Genomic DNA, 21,090 nt, shown 5'->3' with positions numbered 1-21,090 from the left:
TTTTTTTTCGAAACGGCTTATTTATGATGTCTCGCCGCAAGTTGGGTCGTTATCCGATAAAGTTGGGGACAAAAATCATGCTCCCGCATTCTCGCTCCTTCTCGAAAATGGGGACCCACTTGTTTGCGCAAATTAAGTTTGTTTGCCGGAATTAACTGGGAATTAGTTAGTTTGAAACGACAATTTGCGAGGAGTCCGCCATACGACACTTCTACGTTGGAAAGCCGAGAGGGTTGTGCGAGTATAATCTTTGCGTTTAAAAGCATTTCGGACGATTGAGTTTTTATGTGGGAGGTGCGGACAATGGGCGACGAAGAGGTGAGTTCGATTGTGACAAAGTTTAGTTGAATAGAAACGGAGAGGAGCAAATGTATTGGAAAATAAATTAATTGCTGGAATGGGCTGGGAATCAGGTGATAACACGAAGCAAGTTAAACGGCAAAAAACACAGTTTGTTGGAATTTAAAAAAAAATGGTGGATGCGCCTATCAAATATTCGCGATGTAAACTCGAGGAAGATGAATAATTATCCACCCGGCATTACCTTCAGCATATGCACACATTTCGTTCCATTATCTAACTTCTCTGTTATCGTGGTCACACTTGATTATCCAATTATGCAAATTATCGATGCCTAAGAGTCGAGAACACTCGGGCTAGATGAAATTAAATTCGTAGCACTGTTAGTCGAGTTCGTAATTAAATTATAAAGTAATCGTTAAAGTGGATCTGTCGTGTTTTTTACGGTGCGTTTAACCGTTTCCTCGTGTGATTTATGATGACCTGCAAATAAGTGAAATAACTTAGGATAGCGTCTGTTGGTAATTAATTCCGCAATATTGCCCCAGTTTCCCGCACAATTTTGCAGCTAATTCTACATAAACTGCATAATATTTTATCCAATCAAGCGTGTAGCGTACAATAATGGTCAAAGAGCGAACGATAAATCACCATTAGACGAAAAACTTGTCAGTTGGTAATCCCAGAAGACGTGGCGAAGGAAACTGTGACAACGCTGGGAAATTATGTGATTTAATTCATCACTTGCGTCTTATCTTTAACAGTTTAGTCATATTTTAACATTCTATTTATTAATGTATGAGTTACCCCACATCATATAAATTTGCGAGTATTCTCAAGATAAATGTGTCGCCGGGGTTGGAGAGATTTATCGGCTGGGAAAATATGTGGCAGATAGATATCCCACACTCCGGTAAAAGTATTTTTGTGCGGAACTGTTTTTACTGGCACCGAATCTATTTTTTTAAAGAAAATCATATTTCATGGTATTATTATAATGCGAATTACTGGAGCATTTCAATGGCTGGCTATAAATAAAGCGCGTGTCGTCTGACAGCGATTACTAAACTAAAGCAAACATGAAATTCCACAATGCAGATTACATGTTATTCAAACAATATGGGGGCATTTACATTGCTGCGTCTGCTTGTGGCAGCGAGAGAAAAATTGGGCACGGGTGAAAAGAAAGAACAAAAATGAACTTACATCGGAGTAATGGCTGACCATATATCTCGAAAACAATCTCTGGATCAGCACGGAGCGCACACCTGAATGTTAACATGTTTTTAAATTTTCTTGCTGGGCGTATATGAAAGGGTTTCGGTGTCATCGCTCCGAAATTTAATTAAAATTTTATTGCTTGAGTTATCGGGCTATTTTGCTCCATTTTTTTCTAAATATTGGAAAATTGCTTGTTTATGATGGCGCACTATTTTATTACTTGTGTCCGCTATATCGAATATTGATGAAATTTTCACAAATTTAGAAAAAAAAAACAAATAAGAGGAAAAAGGAAGTAAATAGTGTTTTCGTTTTTGGTGTCTTGGAATATCGTTGTATGTTTAAATGCGGTCCCTGCTTGGAATAAGAAGCTCAGAATTCATAGCATTAACCAGAAGAACGCCCCACGATTATAAACGGCATCACTAGCAGAACAATCTTGAATATAAACATGCAAATTAAGTATAAATATAGTAATTTGCATTTAAGCAAATTTTATCCTACTTAACTATTCAACCACACATTAGCGATAATTGCAAGAACGTTTTAATTCGCGCGTTAAAAATGAAAACAGAGAAAAGTACTTAACAGTCATCTCCAATTAAAAAAAAATCGAGCGCGCGTTTTAGAACCGACTGGAAAAATCCTCTCCCATCTTGTCTATCCTAATTGTTACGACACGGCAATCCTTCTAATTGGAACTCGATTTTGTGTTTTACGGGGTCGTTAAAACAAAAGTCTGCGAAAAGAGCGTGTAATGTTCGACTAATTTAATTCTGGACGGGGTGGCGGCGGTGGCGACGAATAAAGATCCGATTGCCGTGATGGAAAAATTGATTTCGCCGCGGGGGACGGCCACGTTTGCTGCCGCCGCCACCAGAACGAATTACCGACCGACGAAACGGATATTAAACGGGAGATGCATACGTGCCCCGGCTCTCAGGACATGTTTTTGTCTGGAAAAGGACGCATCCTTGAACATTATCTTAAAACGGAAAAGGATATTTATGGCACGTTAATTTTGCGGAAACTATCGACGAAACCGTTACACGACCTGTTGAGTAACACGTAATCGGGAATGGGGAAATGCGGAGCATGCCTTAATCGACCCCCGAATTCTAACCCCGCGTACATATTTTGAATACGTATTAGATTATTAGAGCGCGTCGTGGTGTTAGCAGGACCTTATTCCTTCCTCAAATGCTTCGGGAATTTGACCTGAATTGCAGTGGGCGGCTGAGGGGTGGCGCAGGTATGACGGAGTTATAAGACATTTCGACTATTTTTAAAAAAGCGAATATGCGGCGGTGTCAGTCGGAGCATATGGGAGCGAACCGCTTTCCACAGACGGTAAATGTGATGGATATTTGAATTCATCTATTCGAAAAAACACAGAAACCGCCTTAGATGAATACTAAAAACATTTTGTTTGAATTTAATCAGAACTGTTGAATTTGTCTTTCGCTCGGCAAATACCGTCAAAACCTCAAACTCGCTCCATGCGCCAAATATCCCACCTCCCATTTACATACCGCGGTCAGAAAGTCTCGAAATTATTTCAACCTAGACCCTAGTTGAAAATATTTTCCACCTGTGCGCCACTCTAAGTATAATTTAATTAATTCAGCTAGTGTTTTTGTGGTCTAATGTGTCGGCGAAATTACGTGAAAAGGTTGATGTGCCGTTTGGGTCCTAACCGGAGTCCTGCCAAAAGTGTCGTTATATTTAGGGGTTTTAATGCGGACTGTCTGTATCCTCTGTGATGGCGGTGAAATATCATGCGAATAAAAATTAAACGTGCTTTGAAATTTGTACTCCCTTTGGACGGGGGACTTAGTTACCTCTGCAGGACTTTTATTTATTTCAGGCAAACCGTGACCGGTCATTCGTAATGGAGAGTCGAGCCAAATTTACGAAAAAAACACGTTCCGAATTAATTGTGTGCACGGGGGTGAGCGTGACACCACCTTTTTTTATGTAATGATGTACGGATAGATGGTCCACAGGGGTGGCACGATGAAAAGGGGTGAATGCATTTTATGATGAAATTGCCCGACTAAAAATGAATGAGTCTTAACTCAAATTTAAAAATCTCTTCGCCAGACACAATCAAATTCAAATCGGCGCATCCAAACTATAATTCTTCTCGCATGCGCCTCTTGCATTCCCATTTAGCAGTAAACCGCCATAACTCGTCACGACCTTTCAAATCTTCGTGTTTTGTGTTAGTAGTGCTGTGTTTTATTTTTTGATTTTGTAAAGTCTACGCGTACGTTTTTATACAAAATGATAGATCCATCGTTTGAAGATTTTATGAAAGACTATGTTCTCACGTAAGTATTTGAAAAATGACCTGGTGTGCACGTTTGGGTATATTTTAACAAAACCCGGAGGCGGCAAGAATAACATAAGCGTCCGAAGCATGTGGCCGGCGTAAATCTTTCTTTTCCCCGAAGCGGACGGGAATTTTTACATTTCTCGGTGGCGGCTGCATAGATCGAACCGTTCACATCGATAGAAAAATGAGCGCAAAAAAGGACCTTTTTTGTCGAATTCAGCAGCGATTCCGAAATCAATGACACGGCGGTGATCAGCAGCCACGAGTTGGGTTGGCGTTTTTGTCGCTGTTTTTTCAATAGTTTAAATCCAAAGCAAAATTCCTTCGAATGTTTAAAGATCTCGCGGGATTTACATAGTAGTGCGAGCTCATATTATGTTAATTCTCCTTGTAAGTTTGATTGAACATTTGTCGTTGAAGTTAAAGTGCTGCAACGGTAATATCAGAGGTCAAACTAAATCTGTTCCTGAAATATCATTCCGTCTGTAAAGGTCAAAATCCTGCAGCTTGTGCCGTTTTCAATGAGCCAAATCACGTTCGCGACAATTCTTTTGTGTACGAACGTGTTGCACATATCGCCTGGAAAGCTCCGGGCGTTGAAGACGTCCTAATTACAGTCGGCAACTATGGATGTAAATTAGATCGTCTAGTTACTTGTCGACTACACGTTTCCCACGTGGATTTCGGCAGATTCGGCGGTCCATTATCGCACAACTAGCTAACTCACGTGTTGCTGGATCAATATAACTCCCACACCCTCCCGAAATTCACCCTCACCGCCGCCACCAGATCAATCTTAAGCCGTTTTCTCGCGGGACACGGTGTATCGGAAAACCGGAATGATACTCGTTGCTGACTCTGCAAGACGTGAAACCGACGGATAATTGCGAGGGTTTCAGCCCCGCGGTGGTGTGATGTTTACCTCCGAAAAACACGATTTCTCCGCGATTATTTGATCATGATTTCGCTCCAACTTTGAGAAAAATGTGGATTTTTGTGGGACCGGACACAGACAGCTCCTGCGACGTTGAGATTGGCGCATTCTTATCCTTCTTTCCTCTCCGAGAGTCCGGGAGATGAGTTATCCTGTTTTGGAGGATGAAATATGAACGAAGTTTTTAATAATGGATCTCTCCACTTTGCTGGCGTGGTACACGAAAAATACAAATACGAGACGCACATTATTTGTTGCTGAAGATGTTTGCATAAATGTATTGAGGCTTGAAAAGATTCTTTCTCTACAATTTCTATACATCGTGAAAGGAGTAGTCGCACGGTTATTAATTATAACATTTTTCAAGTCGGGGTCTCGAAAATTGCAGATTTTAATTTAGAAAATATCGAATAATGTAAAAACCTTTTCAAAGCTAGTTCTCTCTCTCGTTAAATTAAAATGTTTTCCGCTTGAAATTTCAGTTTTCACCGACGAACTTTTAATAAATGCCGTTTGCAATTATTGATCCCGAATTAATACTGGTAATGTACTGTTTACAAAATGTGCAGTCTATTTGCTCTCATCGAATTAATTCACTGACACACTGTTCTCAGATTTAATAACTTTCATTGATTGAAATTAATTCTTTTTCAAATGAAACATCCCCAGCTGGAAGCTCTTTTATTATAAATTTAAATAATGCGCGGAAACGATGAGAAAATAAAGATAAATCGACGATGCCATTGACGAAATGTATCCGATTTTGCAGGATATCCGATATTCATCAGTTTGAATTATTAATACATTTCAACGATGGAGTATTATAAATAATTTTGAGATAAATGTATTGATTTGTATTAGCAACTCCGAAAGCCTAAATGTGATACGAATTATGGTTATTAACACTCAAATTTTAATATAAATAGATTTGCAAACGAGGAACAAGTTTTATTAACAATTTTACCAGTTAAAAATGTGATTAAACAACAGTTTCCCTGAAAATTTCTAAACTGGAGTTGCGATCTTATAATACTTTTCAGGTCACGAAATTGTGCTTGCAAGTTTTTGTTAAAATCGAACTGCAGTGTTCACAACCAAAAAGAACGAGTCTGACATGCAACTAAAACATATAATAATACGAGCTCAAATGTCTCTAAAAAAAATAGATTTATTAATTATTGGAAATTGAAAAAATACGCTTGCTCCCGAGACCCGAAACACCTAGCCGCTGTGATCGATCTGTGAAGCGTGTCTTCGTTGATGATGCATGGCGCGTGTTTAGGGATTTTCTATCACAATAACATTATTATATTTTGATCCATCAGTTTTTACCAGAGTCACCCCTCTGTCACGGCGACTTCCATTCAAAACTCTTCAGCAAACAAAACGTAACACGCGAAAAAACAAGGAAGAGTCTTTGTGTGAGTCCTTTTGTCTCATTATCTACACACTCTCCAGGACACGATATTGTGTAGTATTTTGAGCTATATCGAGTGTCTTTCTACGCTGTAATCCCTTTTCAGTGAATTTAGTCGATTATTTGACACAGTAAAACGTGGTACGACTGGGGCAGATCTCCCCTAAATAGCCTCGTTTGGAAAAACGGGATGTGTCCGTAATCCGTCGATCCCCCTGCGCGTCCAGATTTCCCGCTTTAATCCCCGGCGCTCATAACCTGCCAGAAAGTCTCCTTTGCGGCTGGGAAGGGTCGTGCGTCCTCTTCCTGGAATTCGCATTAAGCGCCACCGCAACCGCTCCTGTTCCTGACCTGACTCCAGAAAGCATTCGCTTTTTCTCCCGAGCAAATCTCACGACTTCCCGTGGTGGTTCCTCTTCCTTTTTTTTTCAAGTAACCGTTCCATTTCGCGCTAATTACGTTTTACGGGGGCAGTAAAAGAAAAGCTCAACAGTCGCGTAAAAATAATTGCTAAATAACAGTTAACTTGTTTGCGAAAACGATTCCGGGTGACGGGGAGGTTTTTCCGTTTGTTCCTGCTCCCCAAGCGTCCATCCTAAAACTTTAATCAAGATCCTACCTAATCTTGTAAAAGTAAACTCATTCCAGGATTGTTTTCACTAAGGCTTTAATTACTTCTGTGCGGTTTTATAAACTCAAGCAGCAGAGTATTAAGTTATAAGCATCGCGGGGTGAAACAGCGAAAAGAGGTGGGATCGCACGACTCCGGCGCAATTCCGGGCTTCTTCGAGCGGAGCTAATTCAAAATGTGTCAGTAAGTTAGTTAACGTGGCCGCAAAATGCGGAAGATAATAACGGTCGCTTTCTACTTGGACTATTGATCTTGGAAACGTCTTCGTCGACAATAGGGGGCGTGCACTTCGTTTTTCCCGGTCTTCCACCGAACTTTAACATTTTTGCCCCGTCCAGAATGAAAAAGCGAAAGTTGAAGGACAATTTCATTATGACTTAAGAAACTTGTCCGTGCTCGGTTGGCGCGGATCTTTTGAGGCCCAACTTTGACCCCGTTGCTTTACGTTTTTCTGGTGCATCGTATCGTGTAGATTAAAGACAAATCGTTTGAATCGTGGCCTCGTTTCCGCTTTGTCTTTGATGTGTATCTGTCGATTGATCTAGTGACTTCTCCCCATCTGATTCCGAGTTTAATTACTGTCCAATGCACCTGGATCAGCAAGCAAACTGTCTAAATCCAACCTGTTTGCGCCATGGGCCGCGTTGCCGCCATCTGAGGTTATTACCGGAACATCCGTATTAATTCGATGTCAATTTAGAACTGTGCCAATACCGCCCCAAAACTACAACTAGTGGTATACGCAAACAAAAACACGTATTGCGGCAATGTGTTCTGCATAGAGTTTCATCAAATATTTGCATAGTGTGACGAAACTGGCGAAGGAAATTAGGAACGAAAGCAAAACAGAACGCGTCGGAATAAACAGCCACCGCACGTGTATACATCACAGCAAAATTGGGTCGGAGTAACGTCTATTTTTGGGGGCGAATTTCACCTGCAGCTTTATTAAATTCGCGGATTCGATACAACAAAGTTGCGGAACGGGAGGAAATCGCTTTTTTTTTCCTTTTGGGAGCAGAACGTCCAACGTTCTGCATTGAAATGGGGGTTATTTATTCGGAAAATCTTTTTTTCGGAGTGTCACTGTACAAGCGGGGGTATCGGAATCGATTTTTAATTCCAGCAGCGTAGAGCGATCCACGAGGTTTGGGGTCGATATGATTGCAAAGTCTCGTTTCTCTTTTTACATAAAACAATATTGATGGAGCAACACATGCTAATAGATACATCACGTTTTCACACTGTCGTTGCAATATTTGATACAACCGTTGAATATTTTCTGTGTCTGTTTCAGCTCACTGGCGATGAACAACAATAATAATAGCAGTACGAACAACAATAATAACAACAGTAATAATAACAACTTGTTGAGTTCGTCGCCGCAAAATGTTAATATCAAGATCGAACAAGAACAACCGGACAGTGATTCGATTAAGATGTTTGTGGGACAGGTGCCCAGATCTATGGACGAAAATGATCTCAGGAGGATGTTTGAGGAGTACGGCCGGGTGCATTCAATCAATGTGCTCAGAGACAAAACAACAGGAGCTAGTAAAGGTGAGCGACTTTATTTTCATCCTACGAAATTTTGATGACCATCATGCATGAGAAAATGGGAACAATAACGAAGTTTACATAAACAATCGCGTTATAAAACGTATAATTCTGCAATTTAGCGAGCGAAATGTTAAACGCAGCGTCATTAATAAAATTGCAATTGTTGGCCATTATAAATTGCCGCAGATTAATAGTATTCATTACCAAACCGGAGCTAAATTTTTATAATTCAATGTGTTTTGTTGATCCGGAATAAATTAATTTAATTAACGTGACTGAAATAATTATGCCCGCTCAAAACGTGTATTCGCCAAATACAAAAGCGTACATATACACTCGCTATTGTCAAATACAAACGAAAATTTTGGAACGTCAAATATCGGATGTTTGGTTTTCCAATTGATAACGGTATCTTAACACAAACCCGAAATTGCGATATTTGCATGTTTGAAAACAGTAGCGAGATAAAGTTTTCGTCATTATGTTCAAACACTCGAGCTTATTGGGGTCATTATTGCCATTGTCTTGTTGAGAATCAAAGAAAGCGAGCAGGAAGAATCTTATCGACAAAGGAGAACCAGACAATTTTCCGGTCATTAAAACTCGTGAAATCTTAATTTGGTTCCTCTAATTATCTAACATTTAAGAATGAATTTGTTCCATCAACAGGCGAGGTTAACTTCAATTTTTCCAGGGACTATAAAACTAAAACGTTTCAAATTTTATTGACGTAGCTTCACTACAAACTAGCATCCTACAACAATTTCTGTGTAATTCATTTTATGAATCCTTCCAAAGCATAAATTTCCTTCAGCGCGAGGCGAAAGCACCAAACGTCTATTTTAGCCATTTAATTTAAAGACCATAAATAACGATCCTTATCTTCCTCCATTGAGAGGAGCTCGAACAATTATATCTTTAAAAAACATCATCGATTTGTTTGCCTTGGCGTTCAGCAGCATTCAAAGATCTACCGTCGTCGGCGTCGTCGGTGTCGGGGCGCCTCTCTAATCCTGAACGCCTGACATCTCGATTAATTGATTGTTCTTTTGTGCGTTGTTCTCTTCTCGGTGAAGGAAGAATCCAGCTCGTAAATTGATATTTAAGTGGTGTGGTGGATTGGCGGACAGTGTCCTCGACAGAAGCCGAATCACAGACGGGCAAAGGAAAAAGACACTTTGAAATAATGGGATTCAATTAATTGGGTTCATAGAAAGTGGGATGAGGAAAAGAGGCAAAAGTCCCGTTTTTGTCATGTCTATTAATTGATCTGTTTCATTGTTGCTCGTACTTCATTTTTCATTTTTTTCTGGTAAATCTGACGCTCCATTTCTCGTACTTTCTTAACTTTGTTTGTTCGTATCTATTTTTTAATCAATTATTCACTATTTCGAACAAACGTCCTCCGGGAAACACGTTCTTTATGGCGCCATTGAAAGTGAACAATCTCGATTAGGAACGTCTCGTGCTCTAAATAGACTCTCATAATACAGTTCATTATAAATAACTATTTTCTACGTCAGCGGGTTTATTATTGTTGTACTTGTTCCATAGAATCATATTATTAAAGGAAAAGATCCAGCGCCCCATAGTACACGCACAAAAAATTAAGTGGTTTGAATGTGATCATGATCACTATGATCGTGTTCAGTAAAAAGATAAATTAAAAAAATAATCATACCGTTAAGTGTTAAATCGCGACTTGAGAACTATAAGGTTCTAACTAACATTTGGATTAAATTGATCAGTGTTTACGTTATCAGTGATATCTCTTTAATTTATTAAGTATTTAGTTTGAAAAATGACAGGGTCTATTAATATCTTTTTGATTTGTTAAAGTATTAACTTACTACATTTTTATACTTGATAGAAAATGTTTTAAAAAAATCGCAAAACAAACAATTTAAATTCTCACAAAAATCACTTAGAACCTTATAATTCCCACGTCGTGAAATAGTTTCAATGTGAACAAAAACGAAATAATGTGTGTATATAAAAAACATAATTCTCTAATTAACTAATTTCATGCCACAACTCGCCCATTAGTGAACATGTGAATTAATTACACTTAACATATCACAACTTTTTTGCGTTCCCACATAAACCTGACGTGTAGGGCAGCTCATTAAAGTTTTAAATCATGCCGTTAAGGATCATTTGAGTTGAGATAATCTCAGTAGTTTGAAAGTAAACCTTTTTCTATTCGCAGTATAGGCAACTAGTTAGCTCACGTGTATAAGCTCTTGCGTGCGACTGAGTCAAAGTAGCGTGTCTCGTCGTTTTTATTGTTTCCAACGACTTGCTCGTCATGTTCTCGAATAATAAATTATAATTGCAGCAAACTGTCTTCGATATCAGTTTCAATTCAGTCGGTAAACGGTCCCACTTTGCCCATTTAATAATCCTATTATTGCCACCGTAAAAGTTGAGTTCGCGCATTTTGCAGAGCTTTTAAAACAATTCCGCAACTTCTTCGTCGCTAATTTCTAATATCGTTGGCTACGAGCAGCGAAATTAACTAGTTCGATATGCAACCTCACATACTCGTAGCAAATTCAGTAACCGTGGCGTTTCCTAACATTCAGCAGGAACGACACTCGACTTTGATATGCATTGGAGCACGGAAACGCCGTTTTTTTGGTGGAATTTTTGCTAAGAACGGATCTTCACACAGAAATCCGACTTTTGGTTCATTTGAATAGTCTTCTCAGGATGCAGAATTAATCGGGCGGTAATGGCCCGTGCAAAAGGTAAACAAATAACCGTATAATAAATGGCATCTTCCAACCTGGGGAATTTGGTACGAGTGTGGAATCTTAATAAGGTTTCATATTTAATTTCCTTTCCGTTTGTCGTGAAATGACTGCAATTAAGATTTGTGGAGTTGTTTTTGTTAGGGGATGTGCAGCACGTACGAGCCGCGGTTCAGGGGAAATACCGACAAAAAAGCGTCTGCGGTTCAAGGCATGTACGTCGAATTAAATTATTGCTGGAGCTTTTGAATAATGCCTGAAATTAGAAGACAGGCGTCTTGTCAAGATAGTTACGTGTTGTAATTCATCGCGGCGGATTCTGAGGGAATTTCATTTCTCAACTGACACTTGAAAGAATAATTTGCAAAGTTTCTGTAGTTACGAAAATCTGTGTTTATGATTGGTGTAATCTTCTCATTTTTGGATAGATTTAGAAAACACCCTCGACCTCTTGGAACAAATTGTTTTACAATCGACATTGTTCCGATTCAGACGTCCCGGTTCAAAAATAAACGGGAAAGTTGCATAAACAACGTGAGAAAATTCCACGCGACTGCACGCAATGCAGGCGCAAATGTTGACCCACAGAAGAAAGCGGCTCTATTTTAACTTGTGGGCTTTGAAAATAATAAGGAAAATGCTTGCGCAATGTCTGCGTACCAGGACTACTTTTACTGTTAGTTCATTTATTTTTATGAGCAGCGGTAGTGTATTTCGGGAGAATACATAAAAACTGACTTTCAAATTTCCTACGAATATTCTTTGTTGTGTGATACATAAAAGTTCTCATTTCTACCTACGTCGACTAAAACGAACTCAACTAGTGAAATAAGTTAGCCAAACACAGCTGAATATGTAATTTCGAGTTTAGACGGAAACTACGGCGCACTTTTAAATAGAAATAAATGGAATTTAAAACCTTGGCTTAATTTGGAAACTCTGTGCTGATTACGGTGGCAGTTTTTGCGAAACTGAAGGTAATTACCGCGTCCATTTTTTTAGTTCTGCAAGAACGCGATAAACTCACAATTTTTTGCACCAAAAACATATCAAATATGCATTAAGTAGGTACTAATCATTTGTTATTAAATTTATTACGATTTCATTTAATAACGCAGCTCGTTTTACCAAAATTAAATTCCACATTTTGCTAATTAGCAATTTTCAACTACGATAATTTGTTCGCAACTCAAAGCATAAAATTGAAACATGAACGCCACAGCGAACTTTATTAAATTTCGTTTATTTTCTACATGTTACTAATAACGACAACGTGTTTGTCATCTATTTTTGTTTGAGTATTTCAAGTTTTAATTTTCTACTTGCAAACAAAACTTTCAAAATGTTTCCTAACGGAGTCGTAAGAAAATGTTGAAAGGTTTAGTTCTCTTGAGGAAAATTCTCGAATAAGCTTTCATAAGAGCAGTTCATGCTGCTGATATGCACTTGTTTAAAACTAATTCAAGTTGTTAGAGACAAGAACGCAAATGCCTAAGGAGCTATCAATGAAACTATTTCAAAATTTTGCGTTCGAGCTTGCAAAACTTGTAATCTTAGTTGAGATACTCTCAGGAATTTCAAATTTTTGGGTTCTTCGATTACGCCACATTAAAATTCTAGCCTAAGTGGCGGTTAAAGGGAGCCCAATTAGCAATTCTGTGACCACGCGTTGATCCCGCTTAATTTTTGTCTAAGAGCGGATGAAGAGTCCTTCATTTCAGATTCAGTCCTGCCGTAATTTAGCAACAGAGAAAATGTAAATTTCCGGCGATTCCGTCTGTAAAGTAATCTATAAAATTTTCGCCTCTCGCCGCTCATTTTTCACAAGTCCAGCAGCAACATTCATTTACAAATTAACAAAGTGAACAGTCCGAAGCGTTCTGCAGCCTGCCCAGATAAATAATATTAATAGTGCCTCAAACAGGTGCATTATTATTGTTCTGTTTGGTTCCGTTTAACTGCTGCTTTATCCACTGACCTATCGGTTGGCGTTCCGCATTGTCAGATACCACTAAATTACTGGATGACATTTTCATTAATTCCAAAGCCGAGATTTTCATCCGATTCTCCGGCCGCACTTCAATTTGTGTAATTTGTTGTGTCGGTAAAACGGGTGAAGCTAACAAAACGTCGCAAAAAAGAAACAAGAGTTGGAGGGTGAATGAAGAGATGGTCAAGGTCGTAACTCCGGTGGCGCGTTGCCGTAAGTCGTTGGGGTGGATCGGGCTAATGTTCTCGCTGCCGTGCAAACTTTGCCCATCAAATGGATTTTTATGCCGTCTCGAAACATAAACCCGACTAGCTCGTAGCCGCTGTTTAACAGGAAACCCGCGAGTCCCGTGTTCGTAATTACCGGAAACCGAGCTCCGGTAATGCCTTTACGTCCTCGTCTAAGTCGGCCGTTCTCCGGGGAATCCCGGAATCAAGGACGGGAATTGACGAGGGAGGTGCTGGACTTGTCCAATAAATGTCCACGAACGAAATGTAATTACACGTTACTAAACGAAACTTAAGAAGAACAAGATGGGACAAGTAATCTCAAGTACGTTAAGGAGCTTTGTACGTATAAAAGGGTAGCGATTTTAGAAGGGAGATTTCAGCTGTAAATTTGCCGGAGAACGTAAAATGGGATGCTCTGATAGAGAAACGTCTGTTTTGTAATCCTAGGAGAAATTAACTTGAAGTTCTTCGGTTAAAAAGCTGGAAACTAGGTCGGGTAATAATGAATTGGAATGAAACAATCATCGGGAAAAAGGTAGAAATTTCGAGTGCGCTTATGATGAAAAACTGATGATAGAACACGTGTTAGAACCCTGAAGATGTTCCAGGAACTTTAAAGCAATCGGGAAATGTGCGAGCCTAAATGAAATCTCATTTCCTTCTGTTCTTTCCAATTTGTTCGCTCCTCCCATGCCCCCTTGGTACAGATAAATCCAAGTCATTGAATATTAACCCTCAACGTGGAGCGAATCGTCACTATTACGCAAAAATGGAGACAGCGAGATACTGCCGGCAACAATGCGTGAAAAATATCATTATGTCTTGTGAAATATTGGGGTATTGTGGAGTGTAATGTCTTTTGTGACATTTTTGTATGAGTTCTCGCTTATTATCTGACATATAAAAGTCTCGGAGAAAATTAACTGCCGCTAGGGCGAATTCGGATTTACATCTCCAATTACTCCAAATCTTCAGGAAAAAGGAAATTCGATATTTTCCGTAGGCGGCAATTTGCACGATCGGTTCAGGTAAACTGGCAACACGGTATTTTCAAGTAGAGAAACACTTTTGCGACTTTGTGGTTTTTCAACGTGTTGTGTTCTCTAACGGCATTTTCGTTAGATGAAATGGGCCTATTGTGCCGGTTTCGATTCTAAAGAATATATGTGACAAGCTTTGTTATCGAACCGCTCTAAATTAAAAAATACACAATGCCAATGGCTGTGTATTTAAATAAAATGAATGTTTTTTGCTTCGTTTTCAGCTACAACAATCATGATTGAAATTCTCTCTATGTAACTTTATATTTATGTTCAATATAAAACACGCAACTGTTGGGACTGGAATTTTTCAGGCATTAAATTATAGCGAATTCATATTGCCAACTAAAAAAATCGTAATGCTGAGACTTTTTTACGACATTTAAGTAAACGACCCATTATGGATTTTTACTGAGGAGATGAAATATAGGCGGAATCTTGGGAACAATTCGTAATATTTGCGAGATTATAGCCTTGTTTCTTCGCGAGATTTCGTCACTCGGTTTGACCTCCTTACATAAAATAAATACGTTGAATTTGAAGAGAAACTATTAAACAAACCGCTAAAAAGAAGCGCAATCGTTAAATACGAGTAAACACTTTCAAATTTACCGAGAATTTTTTGGGGCAAATCGCCTCTTTAAAAGCAATAGTGTGCTAATCTTGACGGTTATTTAATTAACCGCAGCAAAGCGGCTATTAAACCGAAAGTTATAAAATAGCTTTTTGCAAAGACGGGCCAATAAAAATTCATATCCTGGCACGTACGTTTCCGGAATGCGTGCCTTTTTGCATTACATACTCCGGTCTTGGCGCATTCCTTTCGTTTCCCCCCGGATCAATTATACGCGACTACGCCTTCCACTTCGACCGATGAAGAATCATCAATGCGTCCGTTGACGCCTGAAGTTGGGTAGTCGTTAAAGGGGGATTTCGTCGTCTAATAGGGCTGGCGGGAACAAAGTCCTGATAATGTGGGTATTCGCAGGACGAAACGAGGCACGCTTCATGTTTAATTACTTTAAAGCGGAAACTCGGGAGCGGAAAAAATCAAAACCCTTTGAGAGTGTAACGGTATAAATTTGTGTTAGGGATTTGTAACGTGACAATTTCGAGTTAAACGGGAAGGTGTTAGAAAGGGTTGATTTTCGAGACCTTTTGACTCCTGTAATTTATTGGTTGCCTATTTTAGTGTAACCGCATGGCGAGTTACATTGTCCGTTACGAATTCTGCTCAATTATGTTTATAGTTACCAGTTTGTTAGGTACCAGTTCGGAGGTGACTGGAGGAATACGTTTGAGCCTCAGAATTTTAGCTGGAGGACTGCTACAAGTTCCTCAGGGTTGTCTAGGTTGCAACTCTTTAGTTTTCATCTTTGCTTCAACTTTTCTAACTTCTATTTTCTTCCTTTTCACAACCACGTTAGCCTGCTTGGTGTTGATCGTGTCGTGGGTCGTTCTTCTTTTTGACCGCAACATCAACGGTGCTACTCTTGCTATTTTTGTCTTCTGGCGATTGTTTATTTTGTTCATAGTGTGCGTTGAGGTCTACGATTGGTTGATGAATAATTTTCCAGCTGTTTACTTACCGTTGGCTTCGTTTTGCTACTCTTTACGATCACTTTCATTCTTTGTTTTGATTCGAATAACCCCAAATTTTCACCTGTCAAGGGGTCACCTTCTCAATGACGAAATGTGACGTAGAGCCGAAGAAGCGATAGCAGCCATTCTGGTTCCGTGGTTCTCTTGCGTTTTAGATCTCGTGGCGTACGGTGCTCCAGAGTGTTTCGGTATTTTGGAATTTGGAGTGTGACTTAGTGGCCTTTTTGGTTTGATTGGTACATTGGTATCTGGATTGGGTCACTAAGGTTCCTGGAGGCAACCGGAATTTGTCGGGTCTCGAGATCGAGTAAAGCCACCACGACGTGAACCACGTGGAAAACTTTAAGGCCGCTTTCCATCGTAGTAAGTAAAGTATTCCAGTGTATTCATCTTCCTAAGGGTATTTTCCACCCTAGGGCCTTCTATTTTGGGTTCTAGCCTGTTCTATTCTGGGCTATTCTCTGTTTCGTTTTTTCCCCTTTTGGTTGGGGGCGCGAACTGGAAGTTCGAAACTGGATTGCGGCTGACCGTTTTGACCGAGCCGTACAACCTCTTCCCTGTTGGATTCGGGAAGGCTCACCAGTCGGGAGCACCTAGAGGAGAGTCGGTAGGAGGAGCTGTAGGAGTCAAGGTCAGATCGTTTTATCCACGTTTTTGTTCGAGTCATCGTGTCACCGTTTTGTTAACTTGTTCCTGTAGGAGTTTACGGCTTCACCGTAACCGTCCTTGTTAATTGTTACTTGTAATTAGTAGTTGGGAGATTACAGCTTCACTGTAATCAACCGTTTCACACTTGGTCATTTCTTTTCTGTTTTTTTGTTGTACAGACGTCCTTGTAAGTCGGGACCCGGTAATTGCGAGTTTGTACGATCGAATTGTTGCGCGGATTTTCGGTGTGCCGTCGGCTTGCGCAAGCGTTCGGTCTACAGCGAATCGTCGTAAATCTAACAGCAACGATTGCCGGTGTAAAGACGACGTCTTTGTTTTCCTGTATTTTTTTGTTTAGGTTTTATTAGTGTGTTTTTTTTAATATATTCGTTCCTGGTTAGAATTCTTTTCGTTTTCTTTTTTTTTCTCTCGTTCGGGTAAGCTACACCGAGTACTTTGGATCCGGGTACTCGCAAGTCGTAGCCGGAGGATCCTGGCGCCCTCAAGATTGTCGGGTCGGTGAGTTTTAACGAACCCACCCAGACTGAGCTACCGGCGTAATTTTGTCACCAGCCGGCCCGAGCGACTTTAGTCGGTCAGTTTGTTTTTTTATTGCGTGACATTTTTGGCGCCCAACGTGGGGCCCAAGTAGAGACAGCTCATTTAACTCAATTTTTTTATTTATTTTTTTTTCTGCTCTTTTGGAAATTATTTTTTTTGCGGCCGTGGTGATGGAGGCAAGGCACCTAAGACGCGACGAGCTCGAATTTGAACTGCGGGTTAGGGGAGTAGACCCCAGCGGGAGGTCGGTGGAGGTGTTACGAGAGGAATTGGGGGTATTTCTCAAAGCGGAAGCGGACGGTACCTCTCACCCTACCGACGCACAGTTTGTGTATGAGTATGAGGTCGAGGTGCCGAGGATAAAGGCCAAGTATAAGGAACTGCTGACGGCGATCAACGTGTATCAGGAACCTTCGACGCGTGATAATAGGCTCAAACGCATTTATAGTCGGTTGCTTCACCTCCTCCACAGGGTTAACCGCGCACCGTTGGAAGATGCTGCGGCGGAACATCTAGCGTCCCGGGCTTCCTTGGTTTCCCAGGTGTCGGAGCTGTTTGAAACTCTGGATAAAGCAACCAAGGCCCGTCGCAGCCTTGGCAACTTCAACCTTAGCGCCATTATGGGAGTGGTTCCACCTTCGGGAGACGAATCCGTGGAGTCGGAGGATGAGGAGTCTGGTGATTTAGACGACACGGAGGGCAGCCCGCAGGGTAACTCCAGTCGCGTCGTGAGAGGCCCGACGGAGCATCGCGATATGCCCGTACACAAATGGGGTGTCAAATTTTCGGGAGAGCCATCAGGATTATCGGTGCCCGAATTTTTAGATAGGGTTTCCGAGTTGAGGGTAGCACGAAGGTTCTCCGAACGCGATTTATTCATTGCGGCCATCGATTTGTTTGAGGGAAAGGCCCTAACGTGGTTCCGTTCGGTACGGCCTCGAGTACACAATTGGGGAGAGTTGGTGGATCTGCTACGGTACCACTATTTGCCGCCGGACTACAGCCACCGGTTATTTGGAGAGATCTTGGCACGGAAGCAGGGCGAGCAAGAGAAGTTTATCGAGTACCTCGCGTGTATGACGTCACTGTTTGATCGACATGGAGCCATTCCGAGGGAGCTGAGATTGGACATCCTTACCCGTAACCTCGCTCCGTTCTACGTCCAACAATTACCAGTTGTGGAAAGCTTAGAGGAATTGGAGAGACAATGTCTTAGATTAGAGGTAACCAAGTATCGAGTAGACAGCTACCAGCCGCCACCGCGAAGAAGTCGCGATCTCGTGGAACCCTCGCTAGCGTACGTGGCTCCCACCGAAATTTCGGCTGTCCAACGATCAACTCCAGACAACGATCGTCGTTGTTACAACTGCCAACGAACAGGCCACTTCTCCAGAGAATGTCGACAACCTCGGAGACTACGTTGCTTTCGATGCCAGCGCGAAGGCGTCACTACGAGGAACTGCCCGGATTGTAACCGCGATAGACCGTCGACGTCGGGAAACGACGCACGAAACCAACAGTAAGGCGGCTGGCTGGTTTCAAGGAGTTCAACCGCTCCGTGGGTTCTGGATCTAACGGTGATCGGGTTAGGCTAGCGACCTCGCTGAGAGCTCGGCTGGATTTTATTTTGGAAGGTGCGGTCGGAGATGAACGACCTTATTTGAGTGTTGTTGTTTTAGGTCATAGGGTGTTAGGTTTATTGGATTCAGGAGCCAGTAGGACTTGCGTTGGGCAACCCGGTATTTCCATCTTTGAATCGTTAGGGTTAAGGCTGGACCACCCCGCCAATGTATCGTCGTGCGTGGTGGCTAATGGGGATAGATGTCAGGTTAAGGGTATCTTTCACGTACCGTTTAGGGTAAAGGATCGTGTGCATGTTTTGGAGGTTCTAGCAATACCGTCTCTCCCACATGTCCTGATTTTGGGGATAGATTTTTGGACAAACGTTGGATTAGTTCCAGATGTCAGACGTGGGGAATGGGTGTACAGTAAGGGTCAGCCAACGCAAATCAACGCCATCGAAAGCTCTCACAGCTTAACAGCGGAGCAGACCAGACGCCTGGAAGAATTGAGGTTAACCATTCCATTCGCGGACCATGGCATAGGTGTCACACATCAAGTGGAACACAAGATCAGGACGGAGGCTGAGCCTATACGGCAAAGAACATACCCCATTTCACCGGCGTTGTGGAAGCACGTAAACAAAGAACTTGACACCATGATACGAGAGGGTGTTGTGGAACCGAGTTCATCCCCGTGGAGCTCGCCGATAGTGCTGGTCAAGAAGAAGGACAATAGCTACAGGTTTTGCGTGGATTACCGCAAACTCAATGCGGTTACTCAGCGAGACTCTTACCCATTGCCACGGGTGAGCACAATTTTAGATCGTCTCCGTGACGCTACCTTCCTCTCCTCGATAGACATCAAATCGGCCTACTGGCACATTCCTGTGGAGGAAATAAGTCGTCCAAAAACCGCCTTTGCTGTTCCCGGACGCGGACTCTTTCAGTTCCGAAGAATGCCATTCGGCCTCCATAATGCCCCAGCGACTTGGCAACGATTTATAGACCACGTTTTAGGTTTTGACTTGGCACCGTCGGTTTTCGTTTACCTGGATGACATTATCGTGGTTTCTAGTGACTTCGAGTCGCATATGCGGATTCTGGGCGAAGTCTTCCGTCGTCTCAGGGAAGCTGGGTTGACGGTCAGTCGTGATAAGTGTTGTCTATGTCGGTCGGAGCTTAAGTTTTTAGGTTATGTGGTGGATTCGAGAGGCCTTCGGGTGGATCCGGATAAAGTAGACGCGATCATTAACTTCCCTGTTCCCAACAACGTACGGGAAGTGCGTCGCCTACATGGCATGGCTTCGTGGTACCGCAGGTTTATACCGGATTTTTCCGCGATTGTCGCACCCATCAACGCACTGCTACAGAAGAACAAGAAATTCCTATGGACACCTGAGTGCAGGGACGCCTTCAGGACTTTGAAAGAGGCACTCGTTTCCGCCCCCGTTTTGTATTGTCCGGACTTCGAGCGAGAATTTTTTGTGCAAACCGACGCCAGCGACTATGGTCTAGGGGGAGTGCTCTATCAAAACTATCCTGATGGTGATCACGTGATTGCCTATGCGAGTAGATCCTTGTCAGCGAGTGAGCGCAAGTTTACGGTCACCGAAAAGGAGTGTTTGGCTGTGGTCTTTGCGATAGAGAAATTTCGAGCTTACGTGGAAGGATATAAGTTCACTGTCGTCACGGATCATTACAGTCTAAAATGGCTGCATAGTTTGAAGTCGCCCTCAGGTCGGCTGTCAAGGTGGAGTGTGACCCTACAACAATACGATTTTGCCGTGGTGCATAGGAAGGGCAAGGACAATGTGGTGCCTGATGCGTTATCCCGAGCGGTTCCTCGAGTGGATGTCGTAGGCAATGGTGACGCTTGGCACAAGCGTATGACGACAGAGGTCGAGGATAAGCCGTTGTCATACCCGTTGTGGCGCGTAGAGGATGGGGTCTTGTATAAAAGGACGAAGACACCCAACACAGATTTACGGGGCTCGGAGTTTGCCTGGAAAATTGTAGTGCCGAAGGACCGACGACTAACCCTCCTGCGAGAGAACCACGACGACGTCTTTGCCGGTCACACCGGCGTCTTCAAAACTTACCACCGCCTCGCGGAACGGTACTATTGGCCGCGCATGAGAGCCGACGTCGCTCGTTACGTGAAGCACTGCAGGACATGCATCGCCAGCAAAACTGACAATAAGCCACCAGCTGGACAAATGGCAGGCCGACCGAACATCACCAGGCCCTGGCAACTTATCTGCATCGACATTGTTGGCAAGCTTCCGCGCTCGACGCAGGGTCAC

General features: G+C 41.9%; 2 protein-coding genes across 2 annotated transcripts in view; both read left to right on the top strand.

Moving 5' to 3' along the window:
* LOC148168247 (CUGBP Elav-like family member 1) overlaps window positions 1-21,090 on the top strand; it is a 59,870-nt gene that overhangs the window by 13,821 nt on the left and 24,959 nt on the right. Inside the window, exon 3 of the mRNA XM_088045442.1 lies at window positions 8,139-8,401. Coding sequence (XP_087901568.1) covers window positions 8,139-8,401 — 263 coding nt within the window. The remainder of the gene's footprint in view (window positions 1-8,138; window positions 8,402-21,090) is intronic.
* LOC148168249 (uncharacterized) lies at window positions 15,501-16,510 on the top strand. Its single transcript, XM_088045465.1, has 2 exons — window positions 15,501-16,379; window positions 16,433-16,510. Exon 1 carries the CDS (start codon window positions 15,616-15,618, stop codon window positions 16,111-16,113), a length of 498 nt encoding a protein of 165 aa, XP_087901591.1. The 5' UTR covers window positions 15,501-15,615; the 3' UTR covers window positions 16,114-16,379; window positions 16,433-16,510.

Source organism: Gnatocerus cornutus, chromosome 9 (genome assembly GCF_029298725.1).
Source record: "Gnatocerus cornutus isolate USDA-ARS CGAHR chromosome 9, icGnaCorn1.1, whole genome shotgun sequence".
Taxonomy (NCBI): Eukaryota; Metazoa; Arthropoda; class Insecta; order Coleoptera; family Tenebrionidae; genus Gnatocerus; species Gnatocerus cornutus.
The sequence above is the reverse complement of the archived record's forward strand: the minus strand, read 5'-3'. Positions and strand labels throughout refer to the sequence as shown.